Here is a 24114-nt window from a genome sequence, read left to right as displayed (position 1 = left end):
AGCTCTCTACAGCCACAGTTGAATTCCCATTAAAGCTATAAAGTCTCCTAATCATTGAGTTAAAATAGTGTCTCATGAGATTACATCCCTTACTTCCCCAGAGAGCCCCTTCCAGGTGGGTTATATGAGGGTGATGAGAAGCTCATTGTGGGTAATACTTATCAGAAGATATTCCTTAATCTGTATTGCAAGCACACCAAAAATACAAGTCTTTTCACGAGCTAGGGGGGCTGCTTCTAAAGATGAGAGGAATGATTTTATCTCTATCCAATTCTTCTCCTTACTTTGGAACTAATAAAAAGGAAGTCTAGATTCACAAGTATGTGCAAAAATCAGTCTGTCAGGATACAAGAATGTACACCACCAATATTAGTCTGCCACTTTATACATACTTCCATTGCAGACACACAAGGGCACCATCATTTTTGCCATTAACGAGGATAAATTTGCCATCCAGTGAAAATACCATGGATCTGATTCCCCCTCCTTGATATGAGTGACAGTGCTTTTGAGCAAGTATATCCTAGAAAAGTCATAGAAGCAGCATCAGCAAATATGTTTCTAATGGAATATGTCTGTAAATTATGGTTCTTTATAGTTTGATAAAAGTCAATCCAAAATGTCAATCCGAAGTACATAAAAGACTAGGATTTATGAGTTTATAATTTTTGACTACAGATGTGGAAAGTTTCTAGTAAATTCATTTTGCAGGAGATAAAGAAGAATAGTAAAATTATCTACCCTAAGATTTATTGGACAAGAAAGTAAGTCATTTGTATGATCATATACATGTTCATTATAAAAACAATTGTACTGTATTATGTTATGTCAGTTCATGTTCAACATACATTTTTCTGGAACACTTTATATTCAAGTAAAGAAGAGCTTACAGTGCAAGAAAGTAGCTTTCACACCTCTTTCTCATATAAACGAAACAAAGCCTGTGCCTTGATGCCTACCTACCATAGTAGAAGTATGATAGATGATCAAAACACCATCGTTTGCTGCTGATGCCAGCCACCGGCTGTTGGGTGATAAACAGAGGAACCCTGATCCAAACTGATTGCTAGGAGTCCTTTTTGTTGATGAAAATACTGACAGATCTTCTGACATATTCTGCCAAACAAACAAAACATTAGCAGCAGTTCAGATGATAGAAATATCTATGCCATTTTGAGAAGACTAATGATAGCTTTGTGGGTTATCACATGCAGTTTAAAATGTTGTTGGATTACTGAGCTCAGAAGCAGTACCGTTGCTATGCTGCTGATTTGCTTCTTATCTCTCCAAAAGGGTCTGTATTTGGTATGTTTGGGCCTGGAGTTTCTTGGCTTAGAAAGTATGAGACTTGTCAAGGAGGAGTGTTCCCCTCTGGAATGGGAATGCCCCCCTTCTTGCCTGACCTGACTCTTTAACTGAGGGAGACCTACGAGCTGCAGAGCCCCAGTTCCTCAGCAGGCAATGACAGTGGCTTCCTGAAGTCTCCATTACTTCATTGTGAGGCAGAACTGGGTTTGCAGTTTTGTTTTAGAGTCATGGGCTCACATTGGCTTGGTTCTTTCAATAGCTGGATATTCAGGTTTCTCAGCAGACTGCACAAAAGCGTAGCTCCAATACAGAAGCTTCATGTGAAATGCCTGCAAGCTGCATGAGTTTTAAGAACCAATACTCGGCTTTCTCTGTAATAGAACAAGGAGATTGCTTTTACCAGGTTTCTGAGCAGGTGGCAGGATGCTGAAAGTTGATGTTTATGGATGGAGTAGATATTTTTAGTGCAGAGAGGATTTTTTTTTTAACATAATGTCCTGCTATATTCACTTCATCTACAGCCTTTGTTTGCTGGTATTAAACCACTACCCAAAATAAAGCAGCTTCAGAGAATTACCTCTTCAGAGAGATGGTATTTACAGATGAAAGGTGCACAGGTACAGTAGCCATACACAACATTATTCTTCAATCTGACTGCTGAGCTTAAAGGGTAATCCAGATCATATTGCTTCCTTTTAATGGTGTTAGCATTAAATATTCCGCGTTCATTAACACACTTATCATTATCTAAAAGATTAAAAAAAAACAAGGAGGAAGAGGCATCACTACCACTAATGCAGGTGTTTCACCTCACAAGGAATTATGAAAACCAACCTCAGCAAGGAGTGAGCTGATGTGACTTTTCAAGGAGGAGACAGGGAATTACAACACCTGGTTTTAACACTAAGGCTGTGGGCTGTGCTGATGCAGCCACTGCAGCGAAGCAGAGACACAGCTCTACTAGCTCTAACGAAGTACTAGAAACAGTTTAACCACTGTGATATGACAATTCGTATGCACTAATAAGAAAATAATTAAGATTGTTAGTATTCTGTGTTAAGGGATGACAATAACATGTTCTTGCATTAGAAAAATATCACATAGTCTATATTTCAATTCTTACCTGTTGTGAGTGCTGAACATAAACAAAAAGTTTCCAGTCTTGCTCGCTGGACCTCCACTACATTAACAAGTACCATCACTTCCACTAAGTTGCTCTCGAAGTCAGAAACTACAGAAAGATCCAGCACTTGATCCTCCAACACTGAAGCAAGCAGGGAACATCAATGCAAATTGTTACTGAAGCATGGTAACATTGTTTTTACTAAGATATCATAGCAAAAAAAATGAGATCCCTGTTCAGAATACTTCTCAGCTTAACAGTTTTGAACTTGGATTAAAATGTCAGACAAGCCACAATCTGGTTTCAGAAAATGCTGCATACACACAAGTTCAGCTTGAGGCACCAGATGCTGAGTATGTCAAGCACCAGAATGTTATTACATGAAACATTAAAATCTGAGTTCACATCCACCTTGAATTGTAGCAATTTCAAGGCCGTCTGATGATAACCTCCAGAAAAAGCACAGAAAAGCCCTCATCTAAGAAGGCAGCCAGACAATGAGAACATGATCAAGCAAATTCTGAAAATTATCTAATAAGACGTAATTCTATATTTGTCAAATCAATTAAAATGATAAAATAATGTCCTTTATGCTTAAAAGTATAAGGAAGATCCGTATGCATAGATGTGATCTGCAAGTGTAATGTGACTGGAATTGGGAGGCTGCATAAAAAAATTTACAAATTTCAGATTTTTTTTGTGAGTTAAAATGCCTTAATTTGAAATTCTTCAGTATCAACCAGCAAAGCTGAAAATTGCAGCAGTGCCCATGTTAAAGATGTCTGGGGTGGCCATTTGTAACAGGAGATCACACCCAGCTATCGACCTACAGTTTTTTAGTCTAAATTCTCATATGGAGAGCCACAAAGGTCTTAAGTTCTCTGCCAGCACTATCACTTTTGTGCTGGAGTTGTGATCAGTTGGTCAGCTAATCGAGCTAATCTATTCTCTGCCCTGTGACTTATATGTACCCTGGAAGAAAAGCAATATTGGTGCATTTGCTAAGTAAAATTACAAAGGAGAAGGAAAAGAGGGGAAAAAAAAAAAAGGTTGGCCAGGACAACAGGACAAAACACAGGTGGGAAGAAAATGTTTAGTCCTCCAAAAAAATAAGTAGAATGAAGGAGAGTGGCTTAGTCTGCCCAGGAAATATCCGTAAAGTGCAACAAATAGTGAAAACACCATGTAGTTAATGTTGTTACATGTATTACCTACATATCCAAGAACTTGGAATAATTTTGAAGGCCGAGCATCTAGAATAAATATATATCCTTCTGCAGCTCTAGCGATGAGGAACTGGCCGCTCTGATCATAACTAGGCGAAATATAAATCCAAATAGAATACAGTTCAATAAAGTCAGTAAAAGGGGTCAAATAGTTCCATTCCCATAACTCTGCTGACTTCACTGGTGGAATAAACACAACTGGAATTTCAGCTTCTGGGTTTACAGGGTTCAGGCCAGATACAAAGGCCAGTGCTAGGAGTGCAATTTCTAATTGAGTGGGTGGTCAATCTAAAGCTAATGATACTCCATAGCAGGCTGTGTTAAAAACTTTATTAAATATTTCTTGGAAGTTTTTTAAAATAAAAGTTTTAAAATAAAAACACTTTTTACTTTCTAAAAATAAAACTACTATACAGATTTTGATATTATTTTGAATAGACATGTCTTTGCATTCATTTGACTTTGATTAAGTTGCTTTCTGTATCTATTTTTAATGGTTTATCTTAGGTAACTGTGAAAAGAGAACACATCTAAGTGTCAGAATAACAGACAGATTTATATTAAAGTTTAACAGGTCAAAATCTGTTCTATTTTTTAAAAAGTAGAAGTAAAATATTCTCAGATTTTTTCAATAACTGGGAAAACAAACAAATGAAACCGAACCAAAACATCAACCAAACAAAAAACGCAACAAAACCAAAAAACCACCACCACACACATACCCCACGACCACCAAAAAACCAAAAACCAACCAACCAAACACAAACACCAAACAAAAACACCAAAAAAGCCTTTTAGATCACTAACTACAAGAGGACTGGTAATTTCTGGAACTGTAAGCAAATGAATAATTAACAATGGTAATAAAAATCCATCACATAAGAAGATACATCCAAAGGCTTAACTTCACAAAATCTCAAATGTATATTCAGTGAGAAATAACCCTCTAAATTCAGATACATGGAACTGTACATAATTACTGCATATGGTGATCTATCAGAAAGGATCTTATGCATTACTATCTTTGGTGCTCAGTTAAACCTTCTTAAAATACAGGTTTCTTATATTTTTCTCATATAAATCCTCCTCCTACTCCTCTTGAAGGCAATTCAGAATATGTTGGAAAAAACTGAAGCTGTTAAAATATTTTACTTTGTTGTTTTTAGAATAAAAACTTAATTTTTTTTTTTGTTCAACTAACAGTATTACTCAAGCAACAAATTGACAATATTCCTGCCCTTGTTACTACATACTTACTGCAAAGACAGGACTGGAAACATGGAAAGAAAAATTCTGTGAACAACCCGTGGAGCTTCAACTTTGGTAACGTCAAGGAAATAGATTACACCTCTTTTGGTCCCTACAGCAACACTGTTGGAGGAGGGACAGCAAGCCACCGCAGTTGCCTAGTTGAGAAGTAAAAGATACTTAACAGTTCCTTATCTTTTTATATATTATGCTATAAGTTAGTATGAAGTTTCTTATTATTTAAAAGTCCCTAAAATTTGGAGAAGAAACCCCAAGTGGTTTATCTAAAAAACATTTTTTCTTTCATTTTTTCTTTTTTTATTTATTTTTTTTTAACAAAGAAGGGATTTCAGAGACATCATAGGAATTTTACCTATGTTCTGTACCTACATATCAAAAGCTAATTCTGCGCTCCTCAGGAAAAACAACACCAGATTATATCCACTACCCAGATTTTAAGTGAAAGAAGTTCCACCTAAATAAACAGTGAGTGCAATCACATGTATGGCTTTTATAGAAAGGGATTTTTTTCTTACTACATTGGATTTAAGGGTCTGAATGCATCTTAAATCAGGACAAAGCATTAATAATTTTAAATACTTTATCAACTAAATTCCTAAAACTTGTTTTTCAGATTCATCAAGGCATTGTGTTTTTACACATTTGAAACTTTCCTTTCAGTTCTGGCACTCATTAAAAATAAAAATTTAATAAATATAATAAAAATTTAGATTGCTTTTTACAAACATACACTTAAAGACACATTGCTAGGACATGAGGTTAAAATGTTTCCTCTGCTTTATGGCTGAGTTAAATTCATTATTAGTTCAAGGAAACATTTTAAAAGACAATATTTTAAAAATCTTTCATGGTTGTTCAAAGACAATACTGAGCTTTCCTCAACACTAGTTGATGCAAATCCATGGAATATTATGCTATGCATTGAAAAATATTAAAGAAAATTTTAAGTATCAGTCACTATATAAACTCCTGGTTACACATACCTCCATATTAAGGTTTAGCTTGCTGAGGCAAGTTCCGTCTTCCAGGAACCAAACTTGTACTTCCCCTGAAGTTGCTACAGACTGTCGAACATGGAAAAACATAGTCAAAAGTGGTGGAATAACCAAATAGTCCCAAAGTGACTAGTGATCTTCTATAGAAGATAAATTCAACTAATGTCTGAGCACAGCAGACCAAGTGTTACTAGTTTTGCTTGGAATTCTCTCGGTTTTCCTTTAAGTCCAGTTGTTGCAAGATACACCTGACATGGGAAAATGTTTAATACTTTTTGTGCATTGCTGCAACTACAGGAATGGTGTTTAAGCAGAAAGAGACAATCTAGAGCAAAACATGTAAACTTGATCAATATTAGCACTCCCAGCAGTCAGCCATCGATAGAAAGACCTGCTTATAATTTTCTTTGCATAGGGAAGGGCTTAAGGAGAGGTCTTGTTTTCTCACATGAAAAAGAATGCATATCATAATAGTACTTGAGTTCTTCTTATATCCAGAGTCAATTTAATAATTCCACAGGAAAGTACGGCTAGAGATCCATCAACCCTCACATTACTCATTCAGAGTCAGGTAAAATGTATCATTCCCAAGCTAACAACAAACAAATTGATTCAGCAAACCTAACTGACTAAGACTCCAGGGTTCCTAGGCTGGCTACTTGAAGAATTCATGGCCTGGAGATGAATCAGACTTGCTGACTAAAATACATGTCTTGCAGCAATCAAAGACACAAGAGGAAAGCAAGGAATTTCTCTGAATAGACAGATTCATGAAAAAAGCCTTCTTTGTGCCTGGACCCAGCAAAGAGGCATCTCTCTGGCTGTTCCAGTTTGTGCTGATGGCTGAAAAGATCAGTAGGAATTTGTTATTCCAACATCTGTTCTCTGAATTGAATCCATGTTTTGCTCAGCTGTGTTCCTGTCCTGGTTTTGTTAAAACTGGGGGCTCGTCTGGGAGAGGGTAGATGCTGGCAGTTCCCAAAAAATAGTCACACAAATCAACAGCAGGACCAATATGACATTTCAGCAATCTGAAAATTATCCACCCTTTATTCTAGGGCAAATTCTCATCCTTTTATAGGCCATATCTGAATTAATGCCATTTACTTTCTTAATGAAAAGTTACACAACTGTAACAAATATCAGAACAGTCCCAATCTCTGCAAAGCTTTTGATTTTGTGCTTTAGCAACATATTGGTTACCTGAAAAGAGCCATCATTATATATAACAAAGAATACCATTTCTTACCACACAGTACTTGTTCCCTGGAGCAAGAAAATCAGCTGCCAAAAAATAACCGCTGCATGCATCCAAAAGTTTGACAGCTTCTTCACTGTCAGGAGGTTTGTAAGTATAGACTGCCCCCTGGCAAATAAAGAGAAATAGGTTATGAAACCTTTGATTAAAAGCTTTCGAAGACTTCAACAAAAAATATCCATTTTTTTGAGCTTCACTCTTTAAAGCTTTATACTTGACTCCAAATTGAGGTTAAAAGTGCCCAGTAGAATTCAGCTGAATGTAGTGGATTATATTAGTTTACACACTGATCCAACTAGTCACATTTTCAAGAAGTTTTGTTTCTCAAAATTGCTTTAATAAAATAACGTTACTCCAGGAATCAATAAATAATCTAAAACAACAGGAAACAAAAATCATAAATCTTAAATTTTAAGAGATTTTATCTAAAGATCTCAAAGTCTCTTAGAAACAATTCATAACTAATATTGACAAAGATTTTTGAACTCCTCTACTAATTTTACAAATGGAGAATGAAATCAGAGAGAGTGTGACCAGAGATACCATTGCACTCAGAACCTCCTGACACATACAAAAGCACAAAAAACCATTTTAAGAGCTTTAAAAATGCCAATACAAATGATTACAGGTCTGGAAAAACAAGTGGAATTTGAGGATTTGAGACTCTTGTGTATGATTTCTGGACATTAGGCTGCTCAAAGAAGGATTTCGAGCTGGGTTGCCAGACAAATTCAGGTACATATACAGAACAACTCTACTGCATAGCTACAGCAGGTCTAACGTACCCAAGCTGTGCTTTTCCTACTGTGCAGGCACACATCAACCCTAGAGCTCACGCACAGTGACACGGACACACTGATCATGTGCTCTACTGTACACACACAAGTATTTCTGTTGGGAGATCTCAGTATTAGGTACTTTATAATCCCCCATCTGTGGGAGACAATTTTTCTGTCCTTCATCAAAAGTCTTTCCAATCTTTCACTAAAAACACAAGATGGACTAAGGTCACCTCTGATACAATTTGTTGACTTGTGTGATTACAGTACAAACATTTCATACTAAGAGCATCAGCATACACATACAGAATCACAGGAACATCCCATTATGTAACGTTATTATCTCAAATGCTATACCTGGTCAGTGACAAGCAGAAGTACAGTGTAATCAGGAGAGAATATGAGGCTGGTTATTGGTTGCAAGACATCAGCGCAGATTTTTATCTCGTACTGCAGATCTTTGATGTGATAAAAGAATAAAATGCCCCCCTGTGCAGAAAAGTACAAATCTGGGTCATTTACCCTGGCCCACTCTGGCAAACTGAACTGCAAGAACTTCTGAAAATCTCTACAGTAACAGTGTACCCCATCACTAATGGTTTCATTTGCCTTTAGTATGTTTAAATCCAGAGGACTCTCACCCTGGGTAATAAATCTATTGAAAAATGAAGGTGTTCTTTAATACAAGTCTTAGTAATAGTCCAAGTTTGATAAAACAGTCTCATCAGTTAATATTTAAGATTTCATATTGGTTTTTTTAAGACAGTGTAAGAATTTGTCCCACTCTTAAGCAGTAATGTACAATGGCATTGTCAGTTCGGGTTAAATATTGAGTTGTGTATGGCAATTCTCTTGATAATTTTCTCTGATTTCCTATTTTTTTGTCCATCCATCTTTTCTGTTCCTCTAGAATACTCTTTTGTTAAAAATAGCATTGTTCTCTTTTTTTGCTTCTTTGACTACAAAAATGGAATGTCTTCCCACTCTGCTCCCTCCCAATTTCTTGTCTCACATCTTAACAAAGAAAATACGTGCAACACCAGAGATGACCTTTATAGTTCTGCAGCCCTCCACTTTTTTCTAACTCCTGTCTTTGAAGTGAACTCTGCAAATGTTCTTTGATTTTCATACAATAAAAGTAAGTTAAAAGCATAAACGATGCCTTACACTTCCAGTTGCATACAGTCCGTCTTTACAAAATGCCAAGGAAGATAAAACTGGGTTTTGCAGATCCTTTGGTTTGCCACCTGAGAGCACAAAACCAATGTAAAACATCAAATTTAATTTATTGCAACAATGTGTCTCAACTTCAAATCTGGGATGATTTCCTATCTATGAGTAAAAAGGCTCCATGGGCTATATATTCTTTGGACTTTTTGTGGTGATAATGAAGGAGAAGACTGGTATACAGAATTTGAGGTGACAGTACTGTTGTGGTCTGATGACCTAGAAATTAATTTGAGAAAACATTTGATTTTGTAAAAGCTGCAAATAGCCACATTAAAGTTTGTCAATAACAGAATCATAGAGTCATTTAGGTTGGAAGGGACCCTAGAAGGCCTCTGATCCAACCTCCTGCTCAGCACAAAGCCAACTTCAAACTCAGAACCAACTTCCAAGTTAGATCATGTTGTCCAGAGTCATCCAGCCGAGGTCTCAATATCCCCAGGAATGGAAATTCCATAGCTTCTCTGGGCAACTTGTCTCAATGTTTGACTACCTTCATTGTGAAAATATTTTTTTTTCTAATATCTACCCAGAATTTCCATTGATGCAAAATGTGTCCTTCACCTGTGTGGTTTTATCTTCTCTGTAACATTTCATTAGGTAGCTGAAGCAATAGTAAAATCTCACACAGTTCCCCCAGCCCATCTCTGTATGTCATGTACTCAGACTCTCCAATAATCTTTGCAGCTCTGTGCTGAACTTTGTCCGTTATGTAAATATTGCGGAGCCCAAAACAAAGTGTTTGATACAAACACTCCTTCATCCTAACTCGGCTAAATTACAAGTGATTGCAGTTCTAAAAAAAGTTACTAAAACTAAGCAGTAGGGAACTCATTCTAGTATCACTTATTCCAATTTAAATTAGAACAATCAGAAATTATTTCACTGCCACTTTTTCTCCTGAGGTTATTCATTTGTCTGTCTATTAGCACAAAAGCTATTAATCATTTGTCATGTAAACATAAAAGATTGTCATCAATGTTTCTTATGGAGGTCAGTGTGAGCTGAGTTTTTCTAACCAGTGGCTTCCAGCTGCGCTCACATATTATTATTCCCAGACCTCACTGGTGTTGCCTAAAAATCTGTTAGCTTGATTTGAACATGGAAATACCTTTCTTTTTTTGTACTTCTTTGTGAACATATGACACCACGTCTGATATTTTACGTATGCGTTCTGCACAAAAGAAAACAATTTATTACATCAACCTTATGTCAACATTGCAATAATAGTCAGATGTATTCCAGTCTAACAAATAAAAGGCCAGGTTCAGTATATTGTATCAAAAATGTGTGTTCTTCCCCAATATCCACCATTTCTATAATTTATGCAACCAAGCAGGCACAGTCTTTCTGTGATTCAGCTTACAGCTGTAAAAGGGAGATCACACTACTTGGCACAGAGAGTGTACAGATGCAGATCTACATATCTTCTAATGCTAAGTTCTGGTATTATTTCTAACCATGGGTTTTTTTACTTTTTTTTACTTACAAAAGAATCTTCAGCCAGTCTGAAAAAATTGCCAAAGTGGAATGTTGGGGCTGCTTATGATCCTGTTTGCAACATCATAACACGAATTTCTCATGTGCCTTAAGCTGGACATGAACTTAAACATTCTGCTAAATAAATACAGATTGCAGTAGGTTTTAAATTAAGCAGAAGCTTCAGTACAATATGAATACAGACAACTGTGTTACACAGTTTTAGGACAGAGGACTCAAAGAAAAACACATAGGCCAAGGAAAAGCCTGAATGGCAAATATTCTTGTTGCCTTCTACTGAACTGGCAAAAACTTTTCTGGTCACACCTCAGCTTTTAAATTTTTGATGATTTCCAGCTCTTGATTTGGTAAACTTAAAACTCTGATAATTTCAAAAGCAGAGAAAGAATGCTGGTTTGCTGGGTTTTTTAAGATCAGCCTTCATTTCTGTGGTAACTATCAAAACTGAACAGAGATCCAGTACTTTGGGAAAGTCAGGGATACTTGTTTCAGCTTGAAAAATAATGTATTACATGGCAAAATAAGAAAACAAGCTTATCACCAGCCAGTCCATTAACACTGATTCCGTGTTCATTAAAGAAGCAGTTCTATGGTGGTCTGCAACAGGATATTACCCAGTTCTAGTGTCAGGGAGAAGCAGATTCCCCATGAAAAAAGACAGGTAGAAATATATATAAGGCAGACAAATCACCTTGGCAAGTTGCCATCAATCTGAGGGATATATACTGAGTCCTCCCATTCTAGAATAAATTAAAAGCAGATTTCTTTGTTTGAAGCCAAAGACGTCTTCTGTTCACTCTCTGTGCTTCATACTTTCTGCAGTAAGGTCTGATAGTCTTTACAACCTTGTTTTCATTAGAAAATAGTTTATGTAATAGCTGGAATTCTACTAAGCAACACTACAATAAATTCAGTTTTGTTGTCTGAAGACTTATCATGATTCTTCAAAGATGTGTTCTAACATTATCTAACATACCAAATGAGGACAGTCCAATATTTCAGACAAAATAAAATAAATTATTGGTACTTAACTAATAGTAAAAAGACTGTGTATAGCTGGTATATTAATAGTTTAATGTTAATCTGGTAGAGCTGGTTAGTAAGATCTGGGCTTCCAGAACTATTGTTCCAGAACTATTATCAGTTTTGATCTATTTAGAGCTTTATATATATATATATATATTTTTTTTTTTTGGTCAAAGAAAAATGAAAGCCAATTATTGGGTGCTAAAGAAACCCACACAGAAGTTCAAAAGACATTCTCAAATGTTTATCATACTAATGAAAGAAATATGGGTCTACAGTATAGCTTTACACATCTGTTAGGTACATAATAGAAGAGAAGAAAGCAAAAAAAGCTTTCACCTATACACTTTCCTCCCTACTTGAATAAAACACACAACACAGCTATTTCTTACCAGGTAAAGGTTTTTGTTGAAGAACAGAAACACTGCATGTCTCAGCATTAATTGTCAAAACATATCCTTCTTCACAGCTTATGTAAACTCCTGCGGTTTCAGTCCAGCAGTGAGCAGTAGGATGCACTGAAGGCTTAATATAATTTCTAGGCTTCAGCACAAAAATAAACAAGTTCAATCAACACTTGACAAGTATCTGTACAAGAGTTACATACATTTTAATGCCAAAAAAAACCTTATAGAGTCTGACCACTTGTATAACATCAGACTTATTTTATTCAGTCGTGCCTTCACGGAGGCCAGTAACTTGAGAAATAAGAACATTTTCAAGAAAAGTCTATGATGTGAGATAGTGGTGGAGAATGTAGCTCTCTACCTAGAAACTTGTTAAAATGATTGTGTTTTTATTTTAAAACTATATATTTTAAAATTTGAATGTATCTGGATTAATTCTCCAGCACTTGAATCTGTTACAGTTTTGTCCTCTTGCTTGGGAATCCCTCCAGTATCTTCCATTACCTTGCAAAGATCTTGACCCACAATACCCAGGTCATCTCCCTTTTTTTTAATGATAAAATTATGATAAAATTCAACACACTAAGCCCCTAGATTTTTTTTTCTAAATGTCAGAATAGCATTGGAAGCCCAAATTGAAATGTTTACCCACTATGACCTGCACCCTGACAAATGCTTTTTAATCTGCTTTTCAGAATAGCCTTCCACTTTGTAGACATAACCTGCACATGTGGTCTTGCATACTTGGCAGTATTAAAACACATTTTGTTTGAATAGCTTATCTTATCATATAATCCAAATTGCTCTTTAAAATAGCTCTGTCTGTCAACCTTTGTGTCATCTGCAAATTAGTTCTAGAAATATCCCTGCCAGACTTCCCATGTGCCTTGAATTGTATTTCACTAAAATAAATCTCATAAATCCTTCATCCATAAAACACAAAGAACAAAACTTCTCCACCAAATATTATTAAGGACAGAGACCTGTTCAGATACAACAGTAATAGGGGTCATATAAATACCATGATAGAAAGAACCAGGTTGAAGAGAATTCAGGGAAAGGGAAAGGCAAACAAAACACAAGAAAACCTTGGGAGAACATTTAAAACAGAAGATTCAAAGAAGCATGCATGTGACCAGAAGTGGTGAGGAACACTAGACAATACGATAGATTTAAAAAAAAAGATACTATAATTCTGTGAAACACCTGCTGTGTCACTAAAGGTTCCATAAATAAGGAAATATGGATGGACTTGTGATGAAAACACAGGACAGAAATTCACAAGTACGTAGATTTCATTAGTAAAATATGCCGAGGACTTGCTATGTGATTCTGGGTAAGTAACTTACTCTTTATTTATGCTTACAAAGCATTCTGAATTTCTCAGGGGAAAATATTAGAGAAATAAAGTATATTAACATTCACTTTATAAATCAAATGGAACTAGCAGTAATAAATCTATGACAAATGGGGCTTTACATCATACAGAGAAACTTTTAATATAGGCATTTTCACTGATTTTATGAGGCTTGAACATCACAAATCTTTGGGAAGGTTGTCACTGAAATACTTCGAATCAGAAGCTTCCTGTATAAAGGCAACTACTGCAATGTTCTTTTGTACCTGCTGTCATTTTCATACTGTCTTCACACATAAACCAGATAAAACATGCTAATCCAAGAATGAGATTATGTAAATCTCAAACCAGGATGCTTCTTGAACTGTGCATTGGTACAGAGGTGCATAATAATAATAATAGTAATAATAATAATAATAATAATAATAATAATAATAATAATAATAATGATGCCAGCTTCTTTTGAACTTCTCTCCCGTTTGAGGGGGAAAAAAAATCCAGGACGGATCCTTGTAATGAAAAGTTTTATAAAAAGACAGTGGAATAAAATTGGTACTGGGGATGAAGTGGAATCAAATGGGCTTGTCATGGTAACGCATATTTAGAAAACAGGTCCCAGCTGTAAGAAATACTGAAACAAAACGAAATCAATCTAATGCAAGAAAAGGATTGAAAGCTGTACAACATTTCAATTCCTTTCCCTCTGCTGCCCCCCTGTGGTTACACTTTGGCACATACCCGGCCTCAGCATGTTTTTCTAGAGTATGGAATCCCAACACATTTCACAGGAGAAAACAAGTGCCCTGGCAATGGGCTCGCTTTTCTTACTTGCCTCTCACACATTCCTTAGGAGTGGGCTACAGCCTCCAAGGACCATGGACTACGGGTTGAGGACAACTCCTTTAAATAAGTCTAAATAAATGATTCTCCACTTTGGATGCTTACATCAAGATGAAAAACATCCATCTCAACTGACGCAGATTTAGTGATAAAGAACAAAAATCCTTCTGTCAAATTTCGCAGAGATGGGGAGAGCTTCATCAAGCCATGATACTATTCCCACTGCATTCAACTGAACAAAGCTCATTAACCACCACAGGAGAAGCAGATTGTCTCCTGCTAATTAAAAAAGCACTGATGATAGTAGAGAGAAAAATAACTCCAAGGTATTTACAAATGTCAAGGCACAATTTTTAGGCCAGAGTCAGTTAACTGCTCATGGACATGTGTAATGGTATACAAATTATCAGCGACAATAACATCTGCTGCAGCAGGGTGTCAGTTGATAAAGACAGTGAGGAATGGTTGTTATAGCACCTCTGTTTTGGACAGCCTGGTCCATTACAGCAACTGTAGTCCAAAGACACCTGGATATCTGAGGAACTCAGCAAGTTCAGTCATTTCAATCTTTCTCAAACTGGCTGCATTAGGCACCTTTTGAAGGGTCATGATAAAACAATATTTCAAAGAAGCATCTTCTCTATCAAGTATATTCTGACCAAAGTGTGCAAGAATTGCTTTGCTAAAACCATATGTTCCATGTTGGGGTGCTGGAAGGGGGTGCTCAACCTGACAAGACGTGTGTGGTTCTGCCCGCAGTGTGGGAGGTTACAAGATCTAGTAGTGGCTCAGTTTTTCTGCTAGGTTAGAGACAGAGCATATGAGCACAGGCATGCATAGAAGGGAGAATTAGTGCTGTAAGGCACAAAAAATGCAGGTCCTGCAAAAAATTACTCAGTTATCACAGTCTGGAGAAAGGTCAAAATATGCCAGAAATTGACTCAGTGCCTCCTAGCGCTAAACTGTGCATGTAGCACCTCACAATTTAGTACACAAGAAACAACATAACACCACAACAGCAAAGGGAACAATAACAGCTTGTATTCCTGCAAAAAACTTGTATTGCTAAATAACCTGATGTTCATTACTTTGTCAATATTCACAACCAAAATACACTCATCTAGGGAACTTGGACAGTAAATAAGTATCAAAATATTTACCATGCAATTTGAAAGAAAAGGAAATATTTGTCAAAGACAATCTACTCTTACTCCAGGAATATTTCTGTATAAGGAGAACATAATCACCTTGAAGGTACTAAGAAGAAATACAGATTTTTCTGAAGGCAGTTGGGCATGCAAAGACCCTATAGTGGTGTATGGTATGGTTGAAAGCACCAACATTTCCATGTGGAAAAGTTCACAGCATGGTTCTGCAAGCTCAAGCATGAGAACCTACCATTCCTGCATGGAATAACATCCATTCAATGACAGACAAATTCTATTAAGCCTCACAGCTCTAATATGGCAATTGTTTTTTCCCCAATGCCCCTTCTAATTTACTTCGCAGGCTAAAGAACAAAGTGGTTTTTTGCAGTTCATCATCTGCACATAAGAGGCAGTAAGGCAGAAGAAAAAGGCAATGCCTCTGATGAGCATATATTATCTTAATTTTCCATGTTCTAAGTGATCTGAAATACAAGCAGCTCATGTGTAATTAGAGTCAGTAGAGTATGTTTGTTTGTAGCTATCAATTGTCCCAGAAACCAAGAGCATCAGCAGTCACACAGTCAAAAACCTCTGCGAATCTGAATGCATGAAGTTGTGAAAAGAGGATGAGGTCAGGAAAGCATAATTCCCTGGTTTTATTTTTTTTCTGCTTTATAAGAGAAGTTTGTGGCAGAAACCTGTGGTATACTAATCTGATAATACAGAACTCACATTTGTCCCTTGAAAAGATGTAGTATAATGCCAGTGTCATCTTACACATGGTAGCTTTGGTGTCTCATATCTATCACAAGTTACCAAATAGAAATTGATGGTCTTAATTTTAGAAGAGAATCCCAGATTTGCAAGTTAAATGTTTTCACACTGGCAGATGCTTCTAGTTGGTAGTCAGGTGAAAGTAAATTTCAAACAAAATGAGAACACTTGTGAAGCATCTCAAAAGAAGCATCTCAAGGGAGGCTGACAAATAAATGATCAAATACAAGTGAGACAAATGGGCAGATCCAACATTGACATTGATATGGAAATGCATTTCAGAAGCAGGGGTTGCTGTCTGGCATAAAGCCTTCAATGTTCCCGTAGCGTGAAGCACTTTCAGAACCAAAAAGAAAACAAATCCCAAAGGGATGTAAGGATACCCGAAGGTTACTATCAGTTTAGCAGGAGAATAGGTTTTCAAGGTTTCAGCAGCTCATATTAGTTCGGGCATGGTTAAACGCTGATGTGTTTATGCTGCTTCTGAGATACAGATTAGTACCTCCGCTGCACAGATATATTACTGTGCTAGGACCGGTGTCAGAAATCTCTACATTGTACTGCACTGTGCAGCAGCAGCATGCCTTGTAAGTCTTCCATCAAAACGAACTTTTAAAATGTTGTTGAGACAACTGATCTATTTAGTGGGTTGTACCTGTTTAACAGACATTAAAATTATTAATTTATTAACACCTATTTGCATAAAAACCACAACAACTTGGAATAGTAAAAAGGAAAAAAAATCAGTAACTACCAAGAACGTTTCTGCTTCATCTCCTACCAGTCCAGCAATGGCTGAAACTGGCAAATCAGGGCCATAGTATTGATCTTCACTATGAGAAACCGGGAAAAACAACTCTTCATGAGGATTCACGGACCCTTGTCCATCAGGCAGTTTCACAGGGCTGTGAAAAAGCAAGAGACACTGTCTGAGAAGACATATTATGAATAGTAAATTCTGACACAAAACTGAGAAGCGTGTTTTCAAAACTTTGAGATGCCAACTCAGTTAATGGGCTTTACCTCTGCAAGAGTAATGGAAGATTGTTGTAGACAATCATTCTACATGGCACATTCCATTTCACTGAAAAGTAATAGTAATTCTACTACAGAGGAGGAATGTTCCTAACTGGCAGAAACGGATTGCCACGTTCTAGCTCAGTGTATTTTCTTGTTGCCTTGTAAAAAAAACTACTCTATGTTGCTGTTTCCTTATTAACCAGGATTAATAAAGTCACACACCTAACTTGCATATGCTGTGAGGATTCATGCTTAAGTTTATCTGGATAAAGTTTAACGATGATGAAATATTACTTATAGTATTTGCCTGTTGCACTCTTGTAATTGGCATGAGTGGCTGTTACAATGCAGGACTTGAGGATTCTATAGTTTACAAACTATGTTGATTTATAACTTGGAAAAATATATGTAAGAAACCCAATTCTCAGTGGAGGTTTAACCTCTACTGGATGGAATGAAAAGTGAGGAAAAAGGAGTGTATATGTATTTTCACGTGTGTACTCTATAATGACAAAAGGCAAAAACCCCTTCAATATTCTTTTCAGATATCAAATTAAGGCCTTGTCTATACTTTCACTAGTATAACTGTGTCAATGGCAATATGTTGGTTATATTCACAGCTAACAAGATGAAACACACTTGGGAATTGTAGAGTAGCTGTCACTGAAACAGCTTAGATGTTATACTTCAAGAACTCTAACTCGAATGGTACATACTACAACAAACATTTTAGCAAAAATAAATTCTATAGTATGTTTGCTGTACTAAGTGAATTGCATTCACCAAGCCATCCCCTCTGGACCTGTAAACTGGCCACACAAGCTGGAAATAACACAGGAAACTGATACTGCTTTTGGTACAATTTATGATTACAACAACATATGGTTTAACTATGCTTACTATGAAGCAACTCGATTCAAATTTGGTGGCTTCATAACTACAAAAGTAATGCTCGACATAGCCACTTGCAGGAAAGCAGTCCACGCACTACCTTAATTCAGTCATACAACTTTCCGTAGATGCTGCCAAAGCAGCTGATTAGTATTAGCTTAATGATGTGTGTACTCTGGACATGTGACTGCCAAGAAACAAAATCATAAGTACAATTCACTTGATTGACTAGAGAGATTCACACTGGTGGTGATTTAGCAATTACTGGTTGCGATTGCTAGGTGAACTAAATTGGATTAAATTCTTTGCAAACAGATGTAGATAGCTAGTTTTAGTTATTGAAATATACTTCTAGATTTTCTCTTAACCTGAAGGGTGCTCCACTTACTTTTGCTTAAGGAGATGTTCGTCATTACTCCTTTCAATAAGCCAGATAGTAACGGAGCTCTCACTAACAAGACACAGTTGTTGCCAATTCATAGGGTTAAAACTTAAAGAGGTTGCGGTTATCCCTGGCTGAGACTCACTGCACAGGAGGATATTTTCTTTCCAGTTCCTTTATTAAGAAAAGTAAAAGAAAATCAAATCTATTAAATAAGTCAAAAGCATTCAAGTCAAATATCTGGATGTGATTATGACTGACAATCAAGATCAAGACTGGAAAACACATATGTCATCACTGATAAAAAATTTCTGCTGTTAAACAAGTTTGGTCCTCTTGAGAACGAAAAGGAGGCCATTAATTATCCACACATAAAATTAGTACTGCTACAAAAAAAGATTGAATAGTAAAATAATTTTGAATACTGAAATTTTAGAAACACTATCATGCACTTCCTTTTGTGAAAAGACCTACGGAGTCAAGAGACATGGATTTTTTTTTCATCAGTCCCATCAGTGACATGAATGGGCCCAAACAATTAACTCTTCAGCACCCCGGACATCAGCCTTGCTTTTCCAATCCCTAAAATAATGGCTACATTTGCAGGCTTGCAGCTGGAAGGTATTGTAGTTAGGAAATAAAACACAGTCAGCTCATGATTATCTATGGATGAATTACTTAGGTAATACGGTAATTGTGTTGTGAATGCAGACATACAAGCTGTGGCTGCATTAACTAACTTGAACACAAAAGGGGGCAGAATTTGTGTGGGGCTGTTACATATAGCTGACACAAGCCTGGGAATCTGCTTTCCACTGATTTTCCTTTGTCCACTGTAACCTATTTTATGTTCTCACCATCTAATCTGCAGATTTCTCTATTATCCAGATAAATTCTTCACTGCATTTGCATTCTTAGGTGCTGTCCAAGAACTGATTAATATCATTTGAAGAAAATGGGTTTAATTTTTTTTTTTTAATTTCTTGGACAATATATCTGACTGTTAATCCAAATAACATTTATAGCTTTAGTATTTGTCATTACTGCTGAGAGGAAAAAAAAAACAAACTTAAAATGCATACACTGCTGTAAATGGACTTAGTGTAATCCTGTTGTTCTGGCCTACAATAACTTCACTCACAGAAATGGATAAGGATGCAAGACAATGGTGAATACTGATAGCATGTGCAAAAAAAGAAAAGTACTCACACATACACAGTAACTCTCACTAAAATTTCAGAAAGCTATAAGCTGCAGTTCTGACTTTAGAGATATCAGTGTAGCGCTCTCTCTCTAAAGATCTGTCAGCGTGTTCTCATCTCATACCTAACAGATAGTGCCAACACTCTTTTATAGTAGATAATTTATTAAGATCTGAAACTATAAGGTACATGTATCTGAAAAATAATCTGGCATTAAGCCTCTCCTTTGAACAAAAAAGAATAAAGATCTAGGGATAAAATATCTCAGATGAAAAGCAGCTTTTAGTTATCCGTAACCTTTCTATATTTTGAGACTGACATAACTTTCACATCATCTCTTATACTTCTGATTCCAAACTATCTGCTTAAAATACAGGAACTGTGATTGCGATCACATCTTAAGAATGCTAAATATTGAGATTTCTTTTATCTGTACACACACATTTCTACAATGAATGCACAATACAATCCAAGTACAAAAATGAAGGTCCTGATCTCACAGTAAATTCACAATCCTCTGTTCAATTTATTATAAATTCTAAGTTTAATATTGTAAGGTAATTCTGTTTTGCTACTGAATTCTTTCTGACTGGAATCTAGAATGGTTCTTTTGTGACAATTAGCTGCTGATAGTAACATTCATGCTGATTCAAATGGGTTTAAATTGTTTGGCCTTGGAAATTGCCACTACTGTGAAGCATTTAAACATTTCTAGACATTTCCATTTTTAAGAATAATCTAGAGAAGTCTTTCAATATGGTGGATTTTTGTTTAAGTGCACACAATGAACATTTCAGACCATGTGTGTTGTTTCTGCTCAATGTGACAGCATGTAAGCTATTCAGGCCAGCGGGGCTCTCATGTTGGTTTCTACTGTGACATACACACAGACATCCTTCCTGAACTACTGGGTACAATCAGAGCTCACAACAAACATTCTTCTTCATAAGGGATAAAGAAGAGGCATCTGCAATGGTGTCTACTGTCATTACTAAAATTCTGACGTTACAGGAGTTTCTGCCTCTTCGCTAATTATTGTACAAGAAAGGTCACCATTAAATTGGGAGTATACAGAATATTCCTTGCGTGTCCTTGCTTGCCTGCCTCCTACTCCACCCTCCCTATCTGTTTTGAAGAAGTGCTCAGACTCTACAGTAAACAGGGACTTGTTGACAGTGGAGGCAAGAGCAGGATTATATTTTTACAGAACAATGTTTTAAAACCAAATATTCTCCCTTTCTGTATCTGCACTGTATTACATAATATTTCTTTTCATGACAATGAGCAGTATAATTATAATCTAACCCAGTGAGCCATGGTAGTGTAATCGCTGAGCAAAACTGTCAGACAGAACTAAGATCAAGCACAAGTAATTAAGAGAACCACTGAACAGTCCAGGGAGACGAAAAAGTAGAAATAGACTTTAGAAATCTTTTCCTCTTTTCAGCAGGCAACTTTATTCCATAAACAGCATGGTACTCAACTTCCAAGGGTGAACAGAAAATTGACTGACACTGAAGACTTTAGAAGTACTCCAAACCACAAAATTTTGAAACAAGTAGAAGATAGCTGTAGCAAAGTAATCATCATTTTGACTCATGGTTACCAGTGCTAGAAAATAAACAGCAAATCTGGTACAGAAAGTTTGCGGACAATGAAAGTTTGCAGAAGAAGAAAGGAGATGAAGGCAACCAGAGTGAATTCTACATTTGTTAATTTATGCTAAGACAGACACACAGACAAAACTATGAATCAAATGTAAATAGTATTAGAAAACATTTTTTTCACTCTTACCATACTGAAAGAACAAATTCTGGGATTGAAGAGTAACTGGCTAGATATGGGCCTGTGAAACTAAACGCAAGTAAGGTGTAGTCCAGCTGAGTATTACCTGAAATGTAAAAATAAAAAGCGTGGTCTTTAATTGCCCTGGACTTTACTGGATACCATCGCAGACAGAATACTCTTCTCGGTTCCTCTATATCCATTTCAACTTTTCAAAGACATTCTTCAGGAGCCTGATTCCTTTCCTTCACTCCAGATTATTGTTTTGATTTGATCATAAAAAAGTTCACTATGTATCACTGCTTGGAATTTTTTTTCAATTTTCAATAATACCTTAAATTTGTAAACTATTTCATTCATATACATGAAATAAGCAAGTAGTATGATCGTTATTTAAATGGCAAGGAAACTGAAACATGGATAGGTTAAGTAATTTAACTAAGGAGAGAAATTTTATGAGGCAGGCAAAAATATACATTAGATCCCAGACTCCAAATTTTAACTGTGAGAGCCCTCATTCCTCTCACATCTCAGATTTCTCAATGTGGCTTTCAGCAGTCTGCTTGGGAGCCTGCTGCTCCCAATGAATGATTCCCAATGAATGAATACCATTTCATTCCATTTGTTTTCTTTTTAAAACAGCTCCATTTTGTATTGTCTTATTCCTCCCTAGCTTAAGCCTAACTAAAGTAGTGCAGTGGAAAATTCCTCCCACTGCTTTCCACACATCTTGTCATGAGACAAGTTTCCTGTCACACTGTTTTTCAAGTCTTACCAAAAAAATCCTTCAGAAACTAGAGGATTTAAGTATTGTTTCAATGAAATGGTGACAGGGATGGTTATCACATTACTACCTTTTAATTCTGCCAGTTTACTCAGTTCTGGAAAAGTGTAGATATATATGATGGGATTCAGCTTCCGGTCTGAAAAGGCCACCACTTGACTGTTGGTATTCGCTGCAAAGGCTCCCACCTGGCCAGTCTGACACTGCAGCACCGTCGTCTCCTTTGTTTCAATGTCCCGGAAGAGGATGTAATTGCCACAGGGGTAGCAGACAGTTTGATTGTTGATAAAGTCAAAGTTCTTCTTTGGGAATCCCTGAACCCAACTTAAGAAAGAGCAACTGAATGTTATAACATTAACCAAAGACACTCATTTCTCAAAGTACTGTGATAAAGGGAATGTTGTAGCTTAAGTTACACTGAACTGATGCTTGGGATAGGTTAGACTCATCCTCATACCAGTGTTGCAAAACCACAATAACTTCAAGATCTAATATTATGAATCATTAGTTCAGTGTTTCCAAAAACACAGTCAATCTTACCCTGATGGAGCAAAAAGGACTGTCATAAGAACATGAAGAGATGCTTATATGTCTTTCATTTTTCACTAAAAATAAAGTTAACCAGTTCACAGGCTGTTCTTGTTCTCAGACATCATAGTAACAGAGTATATACCTTTATTCTGAAAGAGGTACGCAGGTACAATCCATACTTGGGACCCAATCGTGTTTGCTTAAACTTTTTATATTTTTATAGCGCATCTCATTCCCGTAAAATAAAAACTACAAAGGCATGGCTTGTGTTTATATGAACCTAACCAGAAGGTCTGTTCTGCTTTAAAGATACCAGTACTTTGACATGGTAAAACTTAACATGGTGAGACTTTTGCTACACAATGTAAACAAGATGTGTTACACAAGGACTGAAATAAATCACTGGAGTCAGCTTACAAACTTACAATGTATCAACAAGTTCATAACTGCCTGCAGATATTTTTGCCTTTCGGAAAGTGTGTGGATAAACAGCAAGGTCCTCTTATGAAAGGGATTTGCATTTACCACTAAGTGAAGATGGCTGACCGAGCCACAGCTTAGCTTGCTAGTTCTGTGGCAGAAAAGTTTCAGCAGAGTAACACACACACTCTGTGTACGGCACTGCTGTTGGCATCTTCTCTTCCAGTTTCTATTCAGAAACTTTCCATGTCCTCTTTCAAATAAGAGTATTTGACTGGAAGAGATCTTTGTCCTCTGCAGTTGCAAGCAGCATTTTTACACTCCTTTCATGAACACATGTCAGTCATAAGATCAGATCAGCTGCTGATCCTTTGTACTCCTAGTAGAAGATTGTACTACAGCCTCAGCACTTCATAGTTAGGAACATTTTTAAATGACTAGTCTTAAGATATTTATGTCTAGCAATAACTTCTCATTATCTTTTCTGAGTATTTTCTGCTCTTGGCCTCTTCTGCTACACACCAGGGGAGGAAGTGTAGCCAGAGGGGAGTGGGAGCATACTGACTATGTGCTCATGCAGATGAACTGAATGCCATGGCAACAAAGAGGAAACATTTCAGCTGACAAAGGTTTTTTCCAGACCTTTTACACAAAACCAAGATGTATGAAGTGCCACAGCACACATAAGCAGACCTTTATGAACATGCTCACAGGACCAGCTCTAGGCTGTTCTCAAACACTAGATCTGAATCAGTGGAAATGAACCATTTTAACTTCTGTTTGCAGGGGTAAAAAGAAATCTAGAAAACATTTATGCAGAGACAAATTAATGGGATGACAGTGTGATTTATCATCCTTATAA

The 24114-nt window shown here is 36.5% G+C and overlaps 1 protein-coding gene across 1 annotated transcript in view; it reads right to left on the bottom strand.

Moving 5' to 3' along the window:
* The window catches only part of CFAP43 (cilia and flagella associated protein 43), a 44862-nt gene that overhangs the window by 18992 nt on the left and 1756 nt on the right, over positions 1-24114 (bottom strand). The window contains exons 2-17 of the mRNA XM_065639149.1: positions 22372-22625; positions 21527-21623; positions 18537-18704; positions 16992-17142; positions 12104-12254; positions 10297-10359; positions 9126-9205; positions 8316-8447; positions 7171-7287; positions 5910-5990; positions 4915-5063; positions 3643-3746; positions 2432-2572; positions 1886-2055; positions 964-1116; positions 393-523 (exon numbers count right to left, since the gene is read on the bottom strand). Of these exons, the coding sequence (XP_065495221.1) occupies positions 393-523; positions 964-1116; positions 1886-2055; positions 2432-2572; positions 3643-3746; positions 4915-5063; positions 5910-5990; positions 7171-7287; positions 8316-8447; positions 9126-9205; positions 10297-10359; positions 12104-12254; positions 16992-17142; positions 18537-18704; positions 21527-21623; positions 22372-22625 (2142 nt within the window). The remainder of the gene's footprint in view (positions 1-392; positions 524-963; positions 1117-1885; positions 2056-2431; positions 2573-3642; positions 3747-4914; positions 5064-5909; positions 5991-7170; positions 7288-8315; positions 8448-9125; positions 9206-10296; positions 10360-12103; positions 12255-16991; positions 17143-18536; positions 18705-21526; positions 21624-22371; positions 22626-24114) is intronic.

Source organism: Caloenas nicobarica, chromosome 7 (assembly GCF_036013445.1).
Source record: "Caloenas nicobarica isolate bCalNic1 chromosome 7, bCalNic1.hap1, whole genome shotgun sequence".
Taxonomy (NCBI): Eukaryota; Metazoa; Chordata; class Aves; order Columbiformes; family Columbidae; genus Caloenas; species Caloenas nicobarica.
This window is presented reverse-complemented; position numbering and strand designations above follow the sequence as displayed.